Source organism: Cyclopterus lumpus, chromosome 7 (assembly GCF_009769545.1).
Source record: "Cyclopterus lumpus isolate fCycLum1 chromosome 7, fCycLum1.pri, whole genome shotgun sequence".
NCBI classification, from domain to species: domain Eukaryota; kingdom Metazoa; phylum Chordata; class Actinopteri; order Perciformes; family Cyclopteridae; genus Cyclopterus; species Cyclopterus lumpus.
In genome coordinates this window covers 16,446-40,026 of record NC_046972.1, presented here as the reverse complement: position 1 = coordinate 40,026, position 23,581 = coordinate 16,446, and the positions used below count along the sequence as shown (strand labels likewise).

General features: G+C 45.2%; 1 protein-coding gene across 2 annotated transcripts; it reads right to left on the bottom strand.

The window, feature by feature from the left end:
- Positions 1–421: 421 nt before the first annotated feature.
- Positions 422–7,224, bottom strand: tpx2 (TPX2 microtubule nucleation factor). 2 transcript variants are annotated; one of them, XM_034537663.1, is made up of 17 exons: positions 7,135–7,224; positions 6,701–6,838; positions 6,292–6,420; positions 5,846–5,969; positions 4,008–4,067; positions 3,763–3,870; positions 3,459–3,568; positions 3,229–3,371; positions 2,736–2,907; positions 2,523–2,661; positions 1,971–2,193; positions 1,799–1,891; positions 1,538–1,711; positions 1,312–1,458; positions 1,132–1,240; positions 894–1,060; positions 422–809 (listed from the first exon to the last, which is right to left on the bottom strand). In XM_034537663.1, the coding sequence occupies exons 2-17, from the start codon at positions 6,801–6,803 to the stop codon at positions 699–701; spliced, it is 2,112 nt and encodes a 703-aa protein (XP_034393554.1). In that variant the 5' UTR covers positions 6,804–6,838; positions 7,135–7,224; the 3' UTR covers positions 422–698. The 2 variants fall into 2 exon arrangements, with proteins under 2 accessions (XP_034393554.1, XP_034393555.1); XM_034537664.1 differs by having other exon boundaries at positions 6,701–6,833.
- Positions 7,225–23,581: the final 16,357 nt, after the last annotated feature.

Here is a 23,581-nt window from a genome sequence, read left to right as displayed (position 1 = left end):
AACTGGCAGCAGTTAACAAATTGAGGTGTCCCTTAATACACAACAGTAAAACCTGAAAGTATCAATGTTATAACCAACACATGGTCAGATTGTTAGTTGCTATGCCAACGGGTTGCCCTCCAGAAACTATGTACTGTGCTATTTGAACACATTTCTGGTTCACATTTGTTTTACGGCTGTGCGCTTGTCAAATTGCTAAACGTTCAGACACAAATCCAGATGGATGGTTTTAAAGTCAAATATTTCAGTGCTATTGACATTTTGCAATAGCTTTTTCCCTTCATCGATAAATAACTTTGATATGGTGAACTTGTTACGGTGCTACACAAGCCTTCATAAAAGTTAATACATTGTAAAACAACGTGTTATACCAGCATTAAATATTAATGTAAAGTGGTAAGAACTTCAAACTAAATGTCCATAATTTGTAAAATTGTATAACTTTATTTAAGAGTTGTATGATAAAAGGGAGACTAACTGTAAATCGCCGGTCAGTTAAGATAGAAAAGGAAAGAATATAAAGCACATTGTTACTAAAGCTCTACATGGAACAAAGAGAACACCACGTTAGTCGCTTCAAATACACATCGATGTACAACGTCAGCCAGAATTCTACCGACTAATAATGGCAAAGTTGGTCAAAATACATTTGAAAAAAGGTGTAAAATATGCAGATCTCTCTAGGAGTGAGGCAGCGATCACAAGCGGAAGCGGTCAGAGAAGTTGGGCGAGTGAGGCACCGTGAGAGGAAGCTCGCTCTTCTTCACGGCCACCGGCTTGTAGTGCCTGATGGGCTGAGCAGCGTGAACCTGGGGAGGTAAGAAGAGGGCAGTTAGCACCACGTTGACAGACCAGCCCAATGAGAGGATGGAATAAACAGGTCTGGCAGTGACCTGGTCTTTCCGCAGCTGGGCAATGTCGTCCTTCTCCGTCTGCTCCTGCTCTCGTCTCTGCCTCTCCTCCATGAGCCTCCCCAGAGCCTCCCTCTCACTGGCCTGCCGCTCGTACTCCTGCCGCTCCGTGGCCCGGCGCTCCGTCGACAGCTCGAAGGCCTCCACCACTGGGAAAGAACTCATTCCTTAGAACCATCACAGGTCACACCAGTGCAGCTCTGCATGTTAACGGACTTACCCACTGAAGCCCGGGACTCCTTTTTGGGCTGGAAAGGCTCTTTATGAGTGACCGTGTTGGGCCTGGCTTTGAACGCCACTCCTTCCTCTCGTTTATGCTCTTCTTTTACCTATAGAAAGTCATGAATGAATTTCAAGATATCACTGGATATTGAATTAAAACCTGCAGATTGCGCCATACCATCTGCTCCCAGCGAGTGCTCCTCACAGCTCCCCGTTCATCCAGCAGCAGTCTGAAGGGCTCGGGCTTCGTGGGCTCCAGCTTCTTCTTCTCTGGGAGCAGCACCGCGTCGAAGTCCGGCAGTGGCTGGGCCTTGAACTGCGGTACCTGGAACCGTTCAGAGGAAACGTTAGGAGAGCGTCACTCTGGAGGTCTAAAGGACGAGGGTTGTGTTCATGATCTCCACCTCTCCGTTTCGCATTTCCTTCAGCTTCTTCTCTTTCAACGCCCTCCTCTCTCGGTCCCGCTCCTCAAAGGAGAAGGGGCAGACCTCCACATGGTGGTTCTCTTGGAGCTGGGGCTGGAAGGGGAGGGCAAAATGAGGCAGTGGGGGGGCCTTGATGAGTGTGGCCTGTTTGACCTGAGCAGAAACAAAGAGGGTAGTGTTACTTTAAGTTGAAGAAAGGTCTTTCTGCTTGAAGTATTAAACAACCAGATGAGCCCTTACCTCCTCAACCTTCTCCACACGAACTCTCTTCTTCAGGGCAAAAGCTGGAGACTCTGGAACAGTTGACTGCACAACTTTCCTCTCGGGCAATCCCTGTTGACGGGAGGAAACTCTTTACTACATTGATGGTATCAACTTTAGTCTCTTAAAAGCTTGCCGGCTTTAAACTCACCACGACTCCTTCCAGGATCTTCCTGGGTAGCCGCTGGGCTTTAAAGGTGTGCACCTTCTCCTCCCCCTCTAGGGGCTTCTTGGTGGCCTGTCTCTCATGGAGACGCTTCTCAATCTGCAGCTCGAAGCCTTCGGGGACAGTGGGTTCCTTCACGGCCGGCTTCTTCAGGTGCTCAGCGCTCTGCAGAATCTTCCTGTTCAGCTCCAAGGCATTGAACTTAAACCTGCAAGTAAAACACATTATTTTATGAATATTCAATATTTGACAGGAAGGCTAGAGACAAGCTCTGATGGCAAACATCACCGATTTAATCTTTCCTACGCAATAGAAAAAGACTAATTTCAAGGATGAACTGTATAGTATAGGTTAAAACCAGTTATTACATGGTGAAGCATGCAGTCTTACAACCACGTCAAAAAAAGGGCAGTTGGACAGCGCACTTTTACCTTGAAGGTGCAAGTTGGGTGTTGAAAAGTCAGGATGACTAATAAACATATTTTAAAAAGGTGTTCCCAGACATGTGTCCGTTTCAGCTTCAGTAAAGGGTCTTACTTGTGCATTTCGTCAAGCTCTTCAGCCTCCAGCTCAGCACTGCTCTTCACGTTGGTTGGCCGGCTCCTTTGGCAGGTCATCAGTTTAGGGGTGTGAGGCTGGGTGAGCTTCATCTTATCACCCTTCACCACTGCTGGCCCTAAGAAACAGGTGGACCCAATGAGTGAAACTGAACCCCTGAATGAAGCGAACAAAGAAAAGAGGAAACCACACCTCTCTCTTGACTCATGCGACTTCGCAGATGGTAACGGTCGGGGGTTCGTTTGTGGAACTGCTCGATCTGCTGAGCCACGGACACGTAGGCAGCCGACTCCTCCGCCCCCCTCTTGTTGCCGGTCGACAGGTTGAAGGGCTTTGGCACGGTGGCGCATTTCATAGCCTTTGCCTTAAAGGAGTGCAACAGTAGGAATTGGATGTCTAGTTACTGTTGAGAATTACAACTAAACTGCAGATTCTTCTGTGAGCTGGAGGACATGCATCAACAGGGAGTGTACATTTATTTTCCTTGATCAGGTTTTATTCAAAAGAACATGTGCTGAAGAAACATTTTCTGGAAACTTGTCGTTTGTATCTAGTGATGAATGCATTTAGTTTGTGTTGAAGCAGCACGAGACTTGACTGCTTGTTGTGTGCACGTTACAGGTTTACGGGACTCATTCGTGGTCAGTTTACACTACAAGTCTTTAAAGCTGTTGCAAGAACTGACCGGGGAGGAGGGTTTGCGAAGCTGATTGATGAAGTCCACTTCTTTGTGGGCTGCGTTGGCTGAGGCGGGCGCCTTGGCGCGGGTGTTGAAGCTGAACTCTTTGGGCACAGTCGATGTCAGGATCATCTTCTTTGGGGGTGGATCTGAAAAAAGTGACGCACATTTACTGCCAAGAAGTAAACTTCCAGATCCTTTAAACTACATGTGTAAATGTATTCACAACTACTCACTGCCAGCCAAAGCAGCTTTGTAGCTGGCCTCATTCTGCCTGCGATGCAGCGCCACTTCCTCCTGGAGCTTCCTGATGCGCTCCAGCTCTTGTTCTTCAGAGCTGTTTGGCCTGTTTGGACGACGGCAATAATAATAATAATCATCCATCTCATCTCAAGGAGAAAGCTCCTGTTCAAATCCCTTCGACGGCTGTAAACAATCACATCCACATCGGAGAGCCCAAGTTGTATAAACGCGTTCTTTTGTAGCACACTGAGGAGGCCCCATCCCAGAGCAGCCCCCCCAGGATGTCACAACACTCACTCTGGGTTTGAAGAATAAGAAGCTGCCCGGCTCTTGGGTGCCGTCCTGGTATTCTGCGGCGCCTTGCTGCGGCGGACCCGGCTGGATCCTCGGGCAACAGGAGGAGTTCTAGAGCAAAGAACCACAACAGAAAACTTTAAAGACAACAAAGGAAAAACAAGATGGACATCGGCAGCGCAGCGGTTCAGTAGAAATGGAACAAGACACCAGTCAAGGGCATCTTGGAGGACAGTTTTGACACTTACTGTTTGGGCTTTTTTGGCGGTGGTGCCGGACAGCTCGCCGTCTCTTTACGCTTTGAAACCCTTAAGATTAAAAGAATAAAAACACATTTAATCGCCACTCCCTTCATTGTCTGTGAATATCACCGTCTTCAAGACCAATACCAATACAACCGTCTCTACAGGCTCAATCAGTCCCTGCTTCGAGAAAACCCAACTTTATATGTAAATTATACTAATCTAAATCATCTATTAATAACTTTATTTATATAGCACCTTTAAAAACAGGGTTTACAAAGTGCTCTACATAGAAGCAAGGTAAAACATGCTAATGCTCCCTTTAATAAAAGCACTGACATACAGGGACAGAGTGGTGCGTCTGTATCTGCCTGGATCTCCGCTTTGGCTGTGCAAGCACGCTTCCAAAGAGGAAACTACAAAAATGGCCAACGCAGCGGCAAAAACACAAATATAGTGAGGATACACGTAAAAAAAAAAAACAGCATACGTCAATCTTGCAACCTCCATTTCTGACATGGTGCAACAGACTGCATTTGAAGCATTGACCACTGTGACCTCATCCAATGGTAAACTGTACCTTTAGAGATCTTTTCTAGTCTTCCGACCACTCAAAGCTCTTTACCATGACAACATTCATACACTGATGGAGCTACGGTTCCACCTGCACATCAGTAGTAACTAACATTCATACAGCTACGGGAGCACTTTGGTTAAGTGTCTTGTCCAAGGACACATCGACATGGACTAGAGGAGCCGGAGATCGAACTGCCAAGAACTGAACGCTGATTTTTTTTTTCTCACTTAAGTTTTTTAAAATTTATATTAACATTAAACTTAAATATCACAATTAGACTTGTCAGACAATAATAAAGTACAGAAAGACAAAACAGAAACACCAAAGAAACCCATAAAAAACAAAACAGCAGACAAACAAACCAAACGGAAACAAAACACCAAACGAAACCAAAATTACACTCACCCAGACTCCCCTTTAATGATCTTTTACATGTACATTTGCGTACTCACATACTCTGCATTTATTCCTGCCTTTTCTTGATAACACAAATTCCGTCCACAAATACTTGACCACTCTAATTTGTTATAAAGGCCATTAGATTGTTCCATGCTTGGTCAGTTTGGCTTGAACTGTTCTTTACCCTGTCAATCATATTGTCAAATGCAGCCATCTGTCATGAGTTTGAGCCAGTCTGTGAGCGAATGTGGGCTCTTCCAGTTTCACAGGATAAGCCTCGCTGCCACCATGAACCCTGTTAGTGATATTCTGATCTCTGCCTTGTTGAGGCCTGATGGCACTATCGATGCATCCCCTAATAAACACAGCTGTGGGGATTCTGGTAAAGGCCGTTTGAGCCACGCTTCTAACATTTCTAGTACTACCTTCGAAAAAGGCAACACATTGGAGCACTGCCACAACATGTGTAGAAAAGTGCCCATTTCTATGTTACATTTCCAACATTTATTATCCTGCATCAAGCCCATTTTATACAGTTTCAGAGGTGTAAAATAATATCCATGTACAATTTTGGAGTGAGTAAACTTGCTTCTTGCATCCCTTGTAGCCCAGCCTACCTTTGATAGTATTTCTCGCCAACTGAATGCTGATTACATTTTTTTTTGTTAAACTACAATTAAGTTTCATGAACTGAAAACACACTAAAGGGTTAAAGGTCCGAGACGAAGACGTGGACCACTTCCAGACTACGCTAATGTGGCCGACTCTTCGGGTAGGATTGTGTACAACTATGAACCAGATTTATTGTGTAGCACACGTGTCGTCACTTCCATGCTGTAGTACAGAGGAGCCATCATAAGGACCGTACCTGCGTGGTTGGGCAGGGGGTTGGTTAGCAGCGCTCCTCTTTGGCCGTGCACCAGTCCGAGCAGGAGATCCATCGCCCCAGGATGTGACCAGGTTTGGAGGTCGAGATATGGATGCACTGGGACCTGAAAAATTGAGGCATCCATACGAGTTCACTTCATGACTAATCTAGTGACACATTTATTGTTTTGCAATTTGGGAGAGTAGAATACTTTTTTTATATTGCAAGACAAGAGCCAATACATAAACAGAACAGTGACCACAGGCCAGCTAACATTATAATGTCAGCGTGTGAGCGATGTGAAAGGATAGCAGAGACAAGTCAATTAATAAAAGAGCAAATATAAAAATTAAAAAAAACTTGCACTTTACACTGTAAACCACGACCAAACTATACAATTAGGATTGCATCTTCAGTAATTAGCGACCATAACATTAAAAACCAACCAGAGTCCTCTTCTGCCTTGACTTGAGGGGCCACGATGGCTTTAGGCAGGTCCAGCATGCGAGATCTCCTGAAGCCTTGTTCAGGCCTTGGAGTTTTAAGTTGGCCATCTGCTCCTCCAGCCTGTTGGTCTACAGAAGAGACAGGCACACATTAGGTGGACTCTTCACACTCCTTGACGGTTCATCTTACATAAATAGTGGCTGTGCGACTCCAAACTGTAGTATAGTTTGCATTACCAGTTCCAATGTTGTAAGTTAGGCCCGTATCAATACTACTTGTATGGAGGTGAGCTCTCTCTCTCCTGTGGGTCATGGCGGTGTAACGATAAAGAACGAACACTAAAACAACAACAACAACAACAACAACAGCTTGTCCCAAGCCTTGGATGATGACACCGGAGACACGTACCGAACCACACGTCTTCGCTTCCGTCGTTCTCCAGGTCCACGAAGTCCACGACGTGAGACGGGGCATCGAACTCGTAGCGATCACCGGAGTCGCTTTCCGCCATAATCTCGGATTGCGTTATTCCACAAATCACCTAAACTTTAAACAGGAAACACGTTATCAGCCAGGTTAACAGCTGTTCTCACGCTGCGTTCAGCTACCGTACACGTACACCCAGGTAGTATTGAGGAGACGAGCCCGTGAGGGAAAGCACATGAACAGTACACTGCAGAGGAGCCCTTCTTCACGGTACGGTAACGGTAACGTGACCGCGGGCACACGGTAAACGAGCCTTCCTTAGTCTGTCTCTAACGGCTACAGTCCTGTTTCTATCTGAATCTTTGAACACAGAGAAGCCATTACTGGTGAATAAGGACATTCTTGTAAAGGCTTACCGACAACGTCTGTTCCCAGAGCAACACAAGAGAAAAGTCAGCGAGCCGTTAGCTCTTGTGTCGTTTCCCTTTTGAACCAGCCAATGGCTGACAGCCTGGTCACCAGCTCGCTGCTCATTGGCTCATACAAGTCAACTTCCTTTGACCTGACCACGTGATCAGCACAAATTTATAATATGATCATATTAATATATACAAATAATATAATACAATCTGGTAATATGTACGCACGCAGCCAAATGAATACATAGCCCGTGAATCATAGAAGAGTGTATGGATTCATAGAGTTAACAAACAAACAACGAACTGATGACTCGTTCATGGGGAGACGATACTTCCGTTATAGGCCTTCACAATAAGACAGGTGAGCCAAGTACATGTTTTATTTAGGTCAATGAACAGGTGTATTTAACTCAATGAACTGTGGCAGCTCGGCAGCAGCGTCCACTCATCATGTGGGTGTTCACAGTGAAAGTACTGGTGCTCCATAGTTACTTCTGCAGGAGAACACGAGGAAAAAAACATTCAATGGATATATTACATTACCATTGTATAGTGCACAGGTGTCAAACTCAAGGCCCACAGGCCGAATCCGGCCCATCACGTCATTTCAGCCAGCCACTGACCATCAGCCCCCACTCCCCCAGCACAGCAGGAGCTCATGCCTTTGTTCCACCCTTCTCAGCTTGCCCCCCAACCTCCCCACCCTCCTTATTCTGGAGAGGGACGTTAACAGGCTTTTCAAAAATCAGAACCCCGCAAAGGAGCCGGAACGGACTCTGTCTCCCCCTCCACCTTGAGGCATTGCGCTGACCAGCTGTCTCCGGTATTCACGGACATCTTCAACACCTCCCTGGAGACATGTGTGGTAAGCTTAGGATTTGTACACGGTCGTACAGACTCTGAGGACACTCAGGTTCCTTATACGTAATGAGACGGAGACGTGGTTCCAGTACAATGAACAATCTTTATTATCACAATGGCCAATAATATTAAATACACTTTACTAATACAAGAGACGTTAATAAAAAGGAGTGTAGGGCGGGGACTGACCAGTGGCGAGCGATTTTCAATTCAATTCAGTATATTTTGTATAGCCCAATATCACAAATTACAAATTTGCCTCAGAGGGCTTTACAATCTGTACACTTACGGAGAGAGGAGGATTACAACAGAGGAGGATCCCTCTCCCCGGATGGACAGATGCAATAGATGTCATGTGGACCATGCCAGCATTACAAAGTTACATAAACACATTACATGAATATGACAATGTATGAATGGAACTCCAATCCATGAAACAGAAGGCGGTAGAGAGGAGGGGGGGCGGGGCGATCAGCAGGGCCAACGCGGAAGGCCGGCTCACCACCAGGTCCAATGGACCCTATGAGACGTGAAGTCACAAAGACTCTGGGGAGGAAGCAGAGTTAATAAGGTGCAATGGAGAGATGTAAATTCATCCATAAGTAGAGAGAGAAGAGAAGATAGGTGCACAGTGTATCCTAAAACAATAACAACCATCTTTTAACAATAACTACATGTTGTATCTGTGTTGCAGGTGGAGCTGGAGGGTTGCGTGCGTTTGTGGGAAAACCCCAATGGTGTCCCATCTGCTGATGTTTCCTGGCTTAAGGAGGACACAGAACGAGGACAACACTGGTAAATTTAAGAGGCGACGTGTGATCAAATCTGACCGCATGTCGTTTTTTCCTCCAGAACCTCCTGGATACGTCAAGGGTGCCCTGCCAACTCCACACCTCTTTTGTCGGAGCCGTGTCTTTGTGAGGCGCCCTGTTGGTGTCTGGAGATGCTCCCTGAAGTGTCCTCATGGTGATGACTGTGTGGGTCATGGGCGGAATGTGCACCTCTACAAGTCTGGCTACCACCACCGGGTATAACTCACTTCCTTTGTGCTATTACAATATGTTATAACTATGTATGAGACCGTGAACAAAAGAGCAAAGAAAATCACATGCTGCTATTGTCCCTTAATTATTTATATATATATAAGTTATATTTCTATAATAATGCTATCTGCTTCAGGTACGTCACATCTGTGATGTGTCCAGCTGGTACACAGTGCTCACTGAGGTGCTGTGGAGCCTTCACAAAGGCAGCAAGGAACGGAGGAGAAGGAAAGGTGGGCCGGTGATTTGCATGGGACCCAGCTATTTTAAACCAACTCAGCGAGGCTCATCAAGCTCTGTTCCCCGCCATCCTCACCAGCAAGTGAGCATACTGAACATAATGTGTGCATTTAATAGACTGACTTGAAAGTAATCCACCAAATCAACCTCCCCAAACTGATTGTGAATCTACTCACAGGCGTGGTATGGATAAGAGTGTTGTGCGCCTTCTGAGGGACCGAAGGGAACACTGTGGTCAAGGTGTGGCGGCAGATACAGGAGAATCATGTTGAGGAGTACCTTCAACAGAAGGACCTGTCCACCACACTCATGACTGTAGTGTAACCGGGAGGAATCGAGGCATTGGGACACTCGTTCCAGGCTCCGCCTTCTCTGCGCGTCTCTTGTGCCTTCGTGCTGGCTGAGGCCAACAATGTGCAGGATTACCGCAGCCAGATCCTCTCCACTTTTGGCATCGTGCTGAAAATGGATTCCACCAAGTATGTTAATCAAACCTTTTCCATAATGCCATACTGTATGATACAAAACATGGTTAAAATCACATATCACTGGAATCTAACAGAGGTCACATTATGCACACCTGACATATTGTTACAGGTGGTGAAGAAGCTGTCTGGGGAAGGTCGAGGCTCAGCTGAGTGGTTCACCAGCATCGGGAACGAGCACTGACAAATAGTTTCCTTTGTGCTGACCTGTGAGGAGTCCACTCGGAAGCTGAAACCGACGTGCCATGGAGTCATGGAGAGGTTCCGGGTGGCCAATCAACCAGTCCCCAAGATCCTCTATGTGGATCCTGAGACCGGCTACGTGGGTGTAGCCGGTCTCAGGATCCAACAGCTTTGGAGACTCTGTTCAAGCCTTGGACCATGGGATGATTGTACGCCTGCACATCTTCCACTGGATCCACCGGTTTGACGCAGCCATACGGACAGAGTCTCACTGCAAGTATGCGGTCTTCAAGTCTGACTTTCCGGCTCATCCACGTGGCCATTGAGGAGCTGAAAGGTCCCGCTGGGCTGGACGAGAGCGGAGTGAGCCTCTTCAAAACACCTGGTACAAAAGACCTCATACACAAAAAGTTATTATACATTAATACAGATGGTGTTGAAAGTGAACATAACACCATCTGTATTTACAGAGGCCATGGATGAGATGTGGGCAGGCCAGCAGCGACACCTGGAGTGCCTCCAGGATCCACCAGACATGAACATGTATAGGGTGGCCTGTACCACAACCATCAACAATGTGGATGTGCCCTACTATAAATGTCTGCGTGGAAGCAACAGCCTCGAGGGATTCCATCAATCTCTGCCACACATGATTCCAGGTGATTTCAAGTGCTGTCTGTATAGTTAAATGAATCATGTGACTTTGTCATTATTCTATTACCGTTCATTGTGATGTTCATTAAACAAAGTAACTAAAGCTGTCCAGAAAATCAGTAAAAAGTACAATAATTCCATCAGAGATGCTGTGGTATACAAGTATAAAGTAGCATAAAATGGAAATACTCTAGAGTAAAATAATGTGTGCTCTATGACATGTACTTAGTCACATTCCACCACTGCCAGTACCCTAGACAGTTTAATGTGCTCAACTCAAGATGAAGGTCGTACTGCCCTTGAGGTGATGTTGGTGCCGACTGTGTACTTATGTTTACGTGAAGTTTGCATTGAAGCTGAACTTTGCTCCATTCTACTCGACTCAGGGCTGTGCTGCACAATGGGGACCTATCAGGTTTACCTGTTAAGTGGCATTGCTCGCTGGAAATCAGACATGAGCTCAGATGGCGTGTTTGGTAGCAGAGGACGGCACCACAGGACCTACTCTGCACCGCTCATCGACCGCCCCAACACCCGCTGTCGTCAGCTGTTTGGAGAGACCGAGGAGGAGAATTTCCGGGCCCCTGCCAATGTTCCTTCCGATGAGCTGCTCGGGTTGGAATATCTGTTCAGCCAGGGCACGGATGAATTTGAACCCTTCTCTCTGAAGGACATTGTCAATGATGGACCTGGTCCAGAGGAGGAGGTGGTTCAGTATGGGCAGCCCGATCCAGACCCCGAGGCAGACGAGGCGTACCAGAGCGATGGGGAAGCACATGGCGATGTGTCGGATGCCATCCTGCCACACATCAAGCTCACCAATGATGAAACCTCAACTGTTCACCCTCCGGCCTTTGTGAGTAACTGTGGATCTGGTAGAATTGAATGTTATGCATTGACTGCTGGACAATGTGCACATTTGAACTTACCGTATTTATACGGCCACTTTTTAACAGGAGGATGCCTTTTGAAAGGTTGGAAAAGTTCTGTTCTGCTCTGGTGGAAATTAGCCTGACAGAGGACACGCTGACTCTTTCCACTGAGCAGAGGAACAAGGTCCTTGAAGCCTGGAATGCAGTGGAGGAGCATGACAAGCAGCCGCAGCAGTTCAACCAGCTGTACAGAACTCACTGGGCAACACCCTGTACCGCCACACGAAGAGGGACCATCTTGTTGAGGCTGCTCTGATACAGAGGCTAAAGATGACTAAGCGCTACGCACCAGCTCAACAAGACATCGGTACTCAGCACAACAGGCTGATGTACACGCTGGTGAAACTGCTGTGGTTGCGCTCACCTCAAGGGTCTCGCAGCAGTCGTGAGAAGAGCACCATCATGATGGCGTACGAGAGAGTACAGCACCGGATTCTGGTAGAGGATCCCATCCTGTGCAAAGCAAAAAATGATATAAAATCTGTACGGGACTTCATCCGTAGTCAAGAGCGCCTCCTGATCCTGCATGCCACCAAGCAGTCCCCCATGGTCACAAAAACGGCCTCCATCACATCTGCTGACCTCCCTCCAGCACCACACCAGCTTGTAGTCCTCCCTCCACCCTCTAATGGAGTATGTGCCCACACCCAGCATGGCCTTAAGTGTTGAAGGGAAGAACAGACACATTCATGCCACTCTCCCGGCCTCAACCGCCACTGCCACTTGTTCTACGGTCCCTTTGAAAAAATCCTGCCACCTGTACCATCACCAGACCTGAGCCCTCCCTCTCTGCACCCTCGGCAACCGCTGAGACTGCTGGTTCCTCCACACAGCCTGCTTTGCTTTCTCCATCAGTCCCTCCAACTCTGCCCACAACCTTTGCTGCGCATGATCTGAGCCGCCATCCTGGGCGAGATCTACTCAATACGAGTGCAGGGTGTGGAACAGCCCTCAGTAGGAGTAAAGGTGTCGCGGTGCATAATCTCACAGTTTGTACATGCTGTGGCCAACCGAACCAGGGACATAACAAGTATAAAAGAAAGGCTTTCTGCCCTGTGAAGTTGATGTCCACATCAAAAGGTCTGGACAGCATCGTGTACGACAGCTACGAACATTTCACTTTGGTTGTGGACAAGCTGGAGCAATAATTGTCATTTAGATTTGAACACACATTTAGATTGTCATGCACACACACTTGTGCATATTGTAAATATTTTAGATAGTCATTCACATACTCATTTCAATTGTCATCCTTAGGGTTGCAAAGGGGCGGAAAGTTTGCTCGGGAATTTTGAAAAAAAAATGTGCCTACGTTTTTTTGCAAAAGCATATAACAGGGAACTTAAATGTAGTTAAGAACAAGACTATGCACGCCGAGCTCAGCTGGACCCTGAATAAAAGCTGGTTGGGAACATTGTCTGCCAGAAACATAAACGTAAACATAAAACGTTCTGTTGTTTTTTAACGTCTTTGTCATCAGTGTTGCGTCTGAACGTTTCAGCCCTATGCCTGGCAAGTGTGAGAGCGCCAAGTAGCGTAGAGGCCAAGAGCGGTATTGCAGACAGATAGAGATTTCAATTATAGCTCGCAACATATTGAAAAAAATAACTGAACTAGTTCATTTTTTGGAGCTGTGAACTTAGTTCAACATTTTGAATTATGAACTATGAACTGAACTAGTTCATTTTAAAATGTGTGAACTATGAACTGAACTAGTTCATGTAGAAAGTGAACTTTCCCAACACTGTTTGTCATATAGCATGTTGATTACTTGGTAAACTGAAGCCATGTTCAATTTAATACCAAGTTTATTTGTCTACAGTAGACTAACTTTTTACAGCAGTGAGGAGGACGTTGATGAGGAAGAAAGCATTTAGACCTGAAAGGATTCAGGGAAAAACACCCCAAAACCAATTTGGTTGGGGGGTGGTGATCATAGGGAATACACCTTTTTTATTCAACGTTCATGTTTTTGTTGTTCGATGAAAGAATAAAGTTCTACTCACAAAATGTCAAAAAAGTCAAAAAAAGTCAAAATAAAAGTTGTATTATAAATGTTTGCATGCATGTCTGCTTATGACAAGGTACATAGTTAAATTACCCCAAAATTCCCAGTTTATTCCCGTGGAAAGTTTCCAACTTTGAATATTCCCGGAATTTTGCAACCCTAGTCATGCTATCTAAATTCAAATGCCCTTTATTCAATAAAGTGATAAGTGTTACAGTAACATCGAGTTGAGGATGGTCAGATAATGAATATTGATAGGGGTGTATTTGTTTTCATCAAGAATAGGGACATGGATGTCTAGAGTGCCAGATTACGCATGTAGGAGCATATGCTTATATTACAATATCTGCTCCAAGAAAAGCACGTCGTTGAAGAGCAGGAACAAATGCTAAGAAAAAGAAGATGAACATTACAGAGAAATAGCAGCTATACTGCCCAAAGAAACAATATTGAGAGGCTGAGACGTCTCGAGGAAAGCCTCGATCCCGTCGAGTTGTAACAATTCGCCCTCCTAGTAAACCCTCAGGGGAAAGTACACCCGCTCCATTTGAAGGGAACGGGCGGATCTGATATTGTGTGTACAGTCCCTGCAATCTGACTGCGTAATACGAAACCCCCAAAACCCAAACACACGCTGAAAGGCTATCCCTATCACTCAGGTATGAATGAAACCAGCTTGTTGCAAAACACCAAATATTATTATGAAATAAAATTAAAAACGGCATACGTTGCAGCGAACAAAAATAACCGCAAGGTTCCCGCTGCACTCTGGCACAATAAAGAATTAACCAAATAATTAAATTGATTAACCATAAACTTGTTATTATACAACATTTAAATGTCTTACTTACTCAAAAAGTCATAATGTTGACCTACTAGATGTATTGACTTATTAAGTCCACTGTCTGAGAAGGAGGACCAAAACAATGTTCATTGTCTCCGTGTCTTTTTGGGCTCCAACTCTGTAACGTGGCTGTAAATGAGATCATAGTTCTCGATGATTTATATTGATAATATGACAACCCTGCTTTCTTCACTGTCATATCAAATTTTCATTATATATATTTCTGTATAGATATATATATACATATAATTGTATATATATTGTGTAGACAAAATATATATAGATACACATAATTGTATATATATATATATATATATATATATATATATATATATTGTGTGTGTGTGTGTGTGTATGTATATATATATATATATATATATAAATAGTCACAATATGTTCAGGTAAACTGTATGTGCAGTATTCAATTAATTGTTCAACAAACCTTCTCAACATGTCTTTATATTAGAATCAATATCATAATAGTTCTGATGTAATTTAAAAATCTGACTGTATGACATTTTATATATAATAAATATTGTGCAAATTATAATTTAATATCTTTTTGATTCCCATTTGACTCAAAGGTATTACTGTTACGTGTTGGTACTGTTGCTATATGAATAAAATGGAGAAACGGCCAGTATAATGCTTCCCAATTGTATTCAAATTATTTCATAAACAATTTTAATCTTTCCTGAATGAGTACCAGAACAGAAGGTAACAAATGACACATACACGGAGGGGCAAGGTGTGCCGTTTGTCTGAAGGGTGAAACAATGGGGGAACTTCATTCATTTGTGTCATTATTATAACGTTCACAACACATTACATGGAGATTCATAACATGAGCAACGTGCGTATGTAAAAAGGGTCTTCCCTGCTGCCACAAACAGGGATCCTCGTGGTTCACACAAATAATCATATTAATGACAGATAATATATTATACTATATATATATATATATATTCTAATGAAATAATAATATGTATATTATTATATTATATGTAAAATATACAATAGATATAATAATATATAATAACAGTGTATTAAATAGACAGTGTAATTTAATATATATATATATATGTATATATATACTAATATAAAATGGTATTATATAATTATATAATTTTTAAAATTGTGACAGCCGGTAGAAATCGTCCCTGCGCTTATAAGCGGACACAGAACACAGTACAAATACCACACGCTGTGTATAAGTACTCGGTGCAGCTGGTGAACACACAGGCAGCGGGCTGCAGAGAGACGGTGTGCAGTGACGGTGTCTTTGTGACTACAAGTAGTAGTTTAACGACATTCAGTCAACCGGAAACACGTTACGATCATGTTGATCAATAGTTTGAGTGGATCTTTATACCAGGAAACAACTCCGTTACATTGGTCGCGTCTCTCCAAGCTGTTAAAACCGACCGGATCAGCTGATCCGGAATCAGTGTGAAACAGACCTCCTTCGGGACGCTTTGGAGCAAAGGACCTCTCTTTTCTCTTCATACATATTTCCTCTTTTTCTTCTTTCCTGGCTTGGTGGAAAAGACGCCTGCATGGCTGTCTGCTAAGCTAAAGTACAGGAGCTAGCTAGTTAGCAACAAGCTGAGCTATCACCGAGGCGAATCACGTGACATACGTTGGCTGCTTGGGAGTGGGCGGGGCCCAGATTCGAACCTCTGACCTCGCGGTCCATTGGCCACTGCCTTAACCGCTGAGCCATCAATCAAATCAAGCTTTCTCCGCCCATTTGACCCATGATGCAACGGAGGTGACGTCACAGAGCGAAACGTGCGCCACCAGCACCTGCTGTTGTGCCACGGAAGGTTATTTTAGGACGTTTTCAGGCGAGAAGTTAGCAGTGCAAGCATCAATTCTGAGGTCGGTTTGTCAAGAGGCAGCCTGCTTAAAAATATGCTCCGAAGAATGCGGAGATTTGAGGTCCTCCTGGAGCCCTGTCAGCGCCGTTGTCATGGTGACCGCTGTCAACAGCCTGATCTCGGCAAAACTTTTTGAAATGATCTCTTTACTTCTGACCCAATTAATTACAACTAAATATACTTCTATAGATCTATATTTAAAAAAATAAAAATAAAATATATATATATATATTTATACACATAACATATATATATACACACACATATATATATAGTCACATTATGTTCAGGTAAACTGTATGTGCAGTATTCAATTAATTGTTCAACAAACCTTCTCAACATGTCTTTATATTAGAATCAATATCATAATAGTTCTGATGTAATTAAAAAATCTGACTATGCCATTTTATATATAATAAATATTGTGCAAATTATAATTTAATATCTTTTTGATTCCCATTTGACTCAAAGGTATTACTGTTACGTGTTGGTACTGTTGCTATATGAATAAAATGGAGAAACGGCCAGTATAATGCTTCCCAATTGTATTCAAATTAATTCATAAACAATTTTAATCTTTCCTGAATGAGTACCAGAACAGAAGGTAACAAATTACACATACACGGAGGGGCAAGGGAATAAGGTGTGCCGTTGGTCTGAAGGGTGAAACAATGGGGGAACTTCATTCATTAGTGTCATTATTATAACGTTCACAACATTTTACATGGAGATTCAGAACATGAGCAACGTGCGTATGTAAAAAGGGACTGCCCTGCTGCCACAAACAGGGATCTTCGTGGTTCACACGAATAATCATATTAATGACGGATAATATATTATACTAGATCCATCCATTATCACCCGCTTATCCGGGGTCAGATCGCGGTGGCAGCAGGTTCAGCAGGCCGACCCAGGCTTCCCTCTCACCCGCAACACTTTCCAGCTCATTCTGGGGATCCCGAGGCGTTCCAAGGCCAGCCGGGAGATATAATCCCTCCAGCGTGTCCTCGGTCTTCCCCGGGGCCTCCTACCAGTTGGACGTGCCCGGAAAACCTCTAATGGGAGGCATCCTGACTAGATGCCCGAACCACCTCAGCTGACTCCTTTGGACACGAAGGAGCAGCGACTCGACTCCAAGCTCCCCCCTGATGTCCGAGCTCCTTACCCTATCTCTAAGGCTGAGCCCGGCCACCCTACGGAGGAAGCTCATTTCGGCCGCTTGTATACGAGATCTCGTCCTTTCGGTCACGACCCAGAGTTCCTGACCATAGGTGAGGGTTGGAACGTAGACCGACCAGTAAATGGAGAGCTTTGCCTTCCGGCTCAGCTCCCTCTTCACCAAGACGGACCGGTACAGCGCCTGTTTTACTGCTGCAGCCGCACCGATCCACCTGTCGATCTCCCGCTCCACCTTACCCTCACTCGTGAACAAGACCCCGAGATACTTGAACTCCTTCGCTTGGGGTAGGCAGTTTGCCCCCACCTGGAGGGAGCAATCCGCCGGTTTCCGGCAGAGCACCATGGCCTCAGATTTGGAGGTGCTAACTCTCATCCCTGCCGCTTCGCACTCGGCTAAAAAAACACCCCAGTGAATGCTGGAGGTCACGGTCCGAGGAGGCAAACAGGACCACATCATCCGCGAACAGCAGAGAGGTGATCCCGAAACTCCCGAACCGGATCCTCTCCACCCCCTGGCTGCGCCTAGATATCCTGTCCATGAAGGTCACGAACAGGACCGGTGATAAAGGGCAGCCCTGGCGGAGGCCAACACCCACCGGGAACGTGTCTGACTTACTACCAAGGAGACAAACACAGCTCCTACTGCAGGCGTACAGAGACCGGATGGCCCGTGCCAACGGGTCCGGCACCCCATACTCCCGCAGCACCCCCCACAAAAACCCCAGAGGGACCCGGTCGAAAGCCTTCTCCAGGTCTACAAAGCACATGTAAACTGGTTGGGCAAACTCCCAGGACCCCTCCAGTAATCTTGCGAGGGTAAAGAGCTGGTCCACTGTTCCACGACCGGGACGGAATCCGCACTGTTCATCTTGAATCCGAGGTTCGACAAGCGGTCGGAGCCTCCTCTCCAGCACCCTGGCATAAGCTTTTCCCGGGAGACTGAGCAGTATGATACCACGATAGTTCGCGCACACTCTCCGGTCCCCCTTCTTGAAGATGGGAACCACCACCCCGGTCTGCCAGTCCATGGGCACTGTTCCCGACCCCCATGCAACACTGAAAAGGCGTGTCAACCAAGACAGCCCAACAATGTCCAGCGCTTTCAGCATCTCAGGGCGGATCTCATCCACCCCTGGCACCTTGCCACCAAGGAGCTTTTTGACTACCTTAGCGACCTCTGCCAGGGATATGGGTGAAACCACCCCAAAGTCTTCCGGCGCTGCCCCCTCTCCGGGGGACATGTTGGCCGGGTTTAGGAGTTCCTCAAAGTGCTCTTTCCACCGCCCGACGATGTCCCCAGTCCGGGTCAGCAGTTCCCCCCCCCCTGCTGAGAACAGCCTGGGGTAGACCCTGCTTTCCCTTCCTGAGCCGTCGGATGGTTTGCCAGAACTTCCTTGAGGCCAACCGAAAGTCCTTCTCCATGGCCTCCCCGAACTCCTCCCATGCCTGAGTTTTAGCCTCCACGACCATCGCAGCTGCAGCCCTTCTGGCCCGCCGGTACCCGTCAGCTGCTTCAGGAGACCGCTGGGCCAGCCAGGCCCGAAAGGCCTCCTTCTTCAGTTTGACGGCTTCCCTCACCCCCGGTGTCCACCACCGGGTTCTCGGGTTGCCACCATAACAGGCACCGATGACCTTCCGGCCACAGCCCCGAGCAGTCGCGTCCACAATAGAGGCATTGAACAAGGTCCACTCGGATTCCATGTCCCCAGCCTCCCTCGGGATTTGTGAGAAGTTCTTCCGGAGGTGGGAGTTGAAGACCTCCCGGACAGGATCCTCTGCCAGACGTTCCCAGTTCACCCTCACTACACGTTTAGGCTTGCCAGGTCTTTCTAGCCGAGTCCACCGCCATCTGATCCAACTCACCACCAGGTGGTGATCAGTTGACAGCTCTGCTCCTCTCTTCACCCGAGTGTCCAAGACATACGGCCGCAGACGGCGCCCTTTCCAGGACCCCTCCTACCGACTCAACGCAACCCGTAGGCGCAGGGAGGTGACCCTCTCGTTCCCCAGGGAAAACTCCAACACAGTGGCACTCAGCCGGGGGCTTGTGAGTATCCCCACTCCCGCCCGGCGCCTCTCACCCTGGGCAACTCCAGAAAAGGACAAAGTCCAACCCTTCTCCAGGAGCTTGGTTCCAGAACCCATGCTGTGCGTGGAGGTGAGCCCAACTATATCTAGCTGGTACCGCTCCACCTCCTGCACCAGCTCCGGCTCTTTCCCCGCTAGTGAGGTGACGTTCCACGTTCCACCTTTAAAAAAGGTTTGACGCATGGAGGTGGAAATAATTTATTTTTGAGAGAGACCTTGGGGAAAAAGGGGGGGGGGGGGAATAAAAGCAGACTGGGTACTAGTACTTTTCATTTAGCCCATAAGGGTCTATGGTACCCAGTCTGTGGATCCATCCCCTCTCCGCTGCTTGTAGCTGGGCCGTAGTCCACCGCCTGTTGCCCTCCAGGCCCACACTCTGAAGGACGTGCGAGCCATGGGTTAGGGGGTTAGGGTTAGGTTTGGTTGGGGACGTGGCCCTCCGGAGAGGGCCCCGAGAGGCACTGGCACTAGGGAGGCTGCGTTTTAAAAGGCAGTTTAAAAAAACCTAAAAATAAATAAAGCAAACAAAACAAGAAATAATAAAAAACAGAAATTGTTAAAACAGGCCAGCAGAACGATCACCAGCGGGGCAGTAGGAGAGAAGATGTTGAAGGGGAAGACATAAGGGGGGGCCTCCATGAATAACCCAGGGGGTAGCAGGTACCTCCGCCCTGGAGGACTGTGAGGGTAAAAAATTCATAAACGAACAGAACAGAGGAAGACGGAGTAAAAGCAAAATAAGACACAGATGTTTCTTTGATAAAACATGAATATATAAAAGAGAATTAATAAAAATATGGTATAAAATGGGGGTGGGGGGGAAAGGAACATAAATAAACATGTCAATTATAAATATATGCATCACATCTAAAAGTTTGTTAAGAAAGTGCTTAAAGGAGAATAAACATACACAAGAAAAAAAGGAAACATCAAGTTAAGAATAAGTGCTTATAAAAGTGTAAGATTTTGCTCCCTAGGTCCACCCCGTTTGAGTCGTTGGGAGGAGGAGGGGGAGGGGAAAGGGAATCACAGTCCTAAAGGGGTTAAAAGGGGGCCTCGTCTGGAAGCAAACACTGGTCACTAAAAGATGGGAACTAATTGACATGAGATAAAAAATAAATAAATAAAACATACTAATTAGAATAAATAAGGTTTTAAAATATACAATACAAGCCATGCATGTGTATTAAATAACAAGTATTTAAAAACAGAATAAATAAGACAATATCTCAATAAAACATTCCCATAATGGAGGGTTAGGGTTAGGGGTTAGGGGGGTTAGGTTTAGGGTTAGGTGTATATGATATTCACATAAATCTCCCCACGTCGTCCGCCGACTTCGCAGTTGAATAGAGACTTACGGCAATGCACTGGCCGACGCATATCACTTAGTATTCCCCTCGCCTTTACACTTTGACCCAGGAAATTGAATCTAATATACGGATTTAACCCGTTGCACAGAGTAATACGGAATGAAGGGGAGCAGAAATAGGAAGGGGTGGTGTGAATACGCCAAGAACCCTTCCTCGCTTGGATTAAGCGATTCTGCATACCTCCTTTGGAGGGGAGTGTCGGAAGGTAGGAGGGGATAAAGTGGATACGTTTTGGTATCTAAGGGACTACAGTTTTAGGTTATAAGAGGTTTTGAAGGTAAGGTAGAATAGGTAATATTGTGGGTTGGGTTTAGGTAAGTGGTACAATGTAGGAGGTTAGTGAAAAAGATTGGGTTAGAGTTATATTAATTATTTAAGAATCGGGGTAAGGGTTAAATAGTTAGGGTTAAGTTTGAGGTGCGTAATAGAATGGTTGAGGTTAGTAAAGAGGACTGGGTTAGGGTTAGATTTGTTATTTAGGAATTGGGGTTAGGGTTAAGTTTTAGGTGCGTAATAGAATGGTTGAGGTTAGTATAAAGGATTGGGTTAGGGTTAGGGTTAGGGTTAGGGTTAGAGGGTTAGGGTTAGGGTTAGAGGGTTAGGGTTAGGTGTATATGATATTCACATAAATCTCCCCACGTCGTCCGCTGACTTCGCAGTTGAATAGAGACTTACGGCAATGCACTGGCCGACGCATATCACTTAGTATTCCCCTCGCCTTTACACTTTGACCCAGGAAATTGAATCTAATATACAGATTTAACCCGTTGCACAGAGTAATACGGAATAAAGGGGAGCAGAAATAGGAAGGGGTGGTGTGAATACGCCAAGAACCCTTCCTCGCTTGGATTAAGCGATTCTGCATACCTATCCGACACTCCTTTGGAGGGGAGCGTCGGAAGGTAGGAGGGGATAAAGTGGCTAAGTTTTGGTATCTAAGGGACTACAGTTTTAGGTTCTAAGAGGTTTTGAAGGTAAGGTAGAAGAGGTAATATTGTGGGTTGGGTTTAGGTAAGTGTTACAATGGTTGAGGTTAGTAAAAAAGATTGGGTTAGAGTTATATTCATTATTTAAGAATGGGTTAGGGTTAGGGTTAGGGTTAGGGTTAGGTGTATATGATATTCACATAAATCTCCCCACGTCGTCCGCTGACTTCGCAGTTGAATAGAGACTTACGGCAATGCACTGGCCGACGCATATCACTTAGTATTCCCCTCGCCTTTACACTTTGACCCAGGAAATTGAATCTAATATACGGATTTAACCCGTTGCACAGAGTAATACGGAATAAAGGGGAGCAGAAATAGGAAGGGGTGGTGTGAATACGCCAAGAACCCTTCCTCGCTTGGATTAAGCGATTCTGCATACCTATCCGACACTCCTTTGGAGGGGAGCGTCGGAAGGTAGGAGGGGATAAAGTGGCTAAGTTTTGGTATCTAAGGGACTACAGTTTTAGGTTCTAAGAGGTTTTGAAGGTAAGGTAGAAGAGGTAATATTGTGGGTTGGGTTTAGGTAAGTGTTACAATGGTTGAGGTTAGTAAAAAAGATTGGGTTAGAGTTATATTCATTATTTAAGAATCGGGGTAAGGGTTAAGTAGTTAGGGTTAAGTTTGAGGTGCGTAATAGAATGGTTGAGGTTAGTAAAGAGGACTGGGTTAGGGTTAGATTTGTTATTTAGGAATTGGGGTTAGGGTTAAACGGTTAGGGTTAAGTTTTAGGTGCGTAATAGAATGGTTGAGGTTAGTATAAAGGATTGGGTTAGGGTTAGATAGGGTTAAGTTTGACGTGCGTAATCGAATGGTTGGGGTTAGTAAAAAGGATTGGGTTAGGGTTAGAATCGTTATTTAGGGGAAATGAACGAGTTGGTGGATAAATCGGAGGAGCAGAGGGTTGATATGGTTGATAGAGAATTCAGGTTAAAAGGTAGTTTATTATATCATGAATACTTAATTTAGATCATTGTATTTAGAGTCGAGGAAAGCTTGGTTTAACGATTGGTCTTTTCTAAGGTTCCATGTTAGGTATACAGTGACCCCTTTCTTCAAATTTTCTGCAAAGAACATGTTCGTCAGTTATGGACCTCAGGATCATTGAGTGTTTCGGCCATTATCACAAGACACCCTCTTCTGAGGAAGGCCCCCCTGGGATGATCAAGTCCCAGGCCGTGTTACTTTACAGCAAATATGAGGGGTCACTGGCTCGGTTTGAGGCCTGTAGGTTGTTAAGTCGTGCTTTTAGGCAGTTTGTTCAGGTTTAGTTTATTTAAGGGACTTTTAAGGGATAAGAATCAATGAATATCTATCATTAAGATTTGTGGTATCAGAATTGAAAGATTATAAGATTAGAGATTTTTTTACTTTTGCAGTATCAAAATTAAAATTTAAAATGTTAAAATAATTAAAGTATATTTTTTTAATTGGTTTAATTTTTACAATTATTATATTATATAAGGTCTATATAACTCATTTTGAGAATCCCTTCCTGTGCCCCATACACCGCACGACCCCAGGAAGGTTCTATTATAAGTGTTAAATGAGAGCCCTGGTCTATATTGGTGCAGTGTGTTTCGCTCGTGGTGCAGCTCATTAGTATGCGAAAAACAATATAAGCTTGTTTATTGTGATTAATGAACTAAAGTAACTTATAGTTAATGTGTGGGGTTATATATAAGAGG

Coding starts and splice junctions, on each gene's coding strand:
- tpx2 (XM_034537663.1), bottom strand. CDS start 6,803: ATGGCGGAAAGCGACTCCGGTGATCGCTACGAGTTCGATGCCCCGTCT. Junction 3,569..3,762: donor TCTTATTCTTCAAACCCAGA/GTGAGTGTTGTG, acceptor TCGTCCAAACAG/GCCAAACAGCTCTGAAGAAC. Junction 1,061..1,131: donor GGAGTCCCGGGCTTCAGTGG/GTAAGTCCGTTA, acceptor GTTCTTTCCCAG/TGGTGGAGGCCTTCGAGCTG.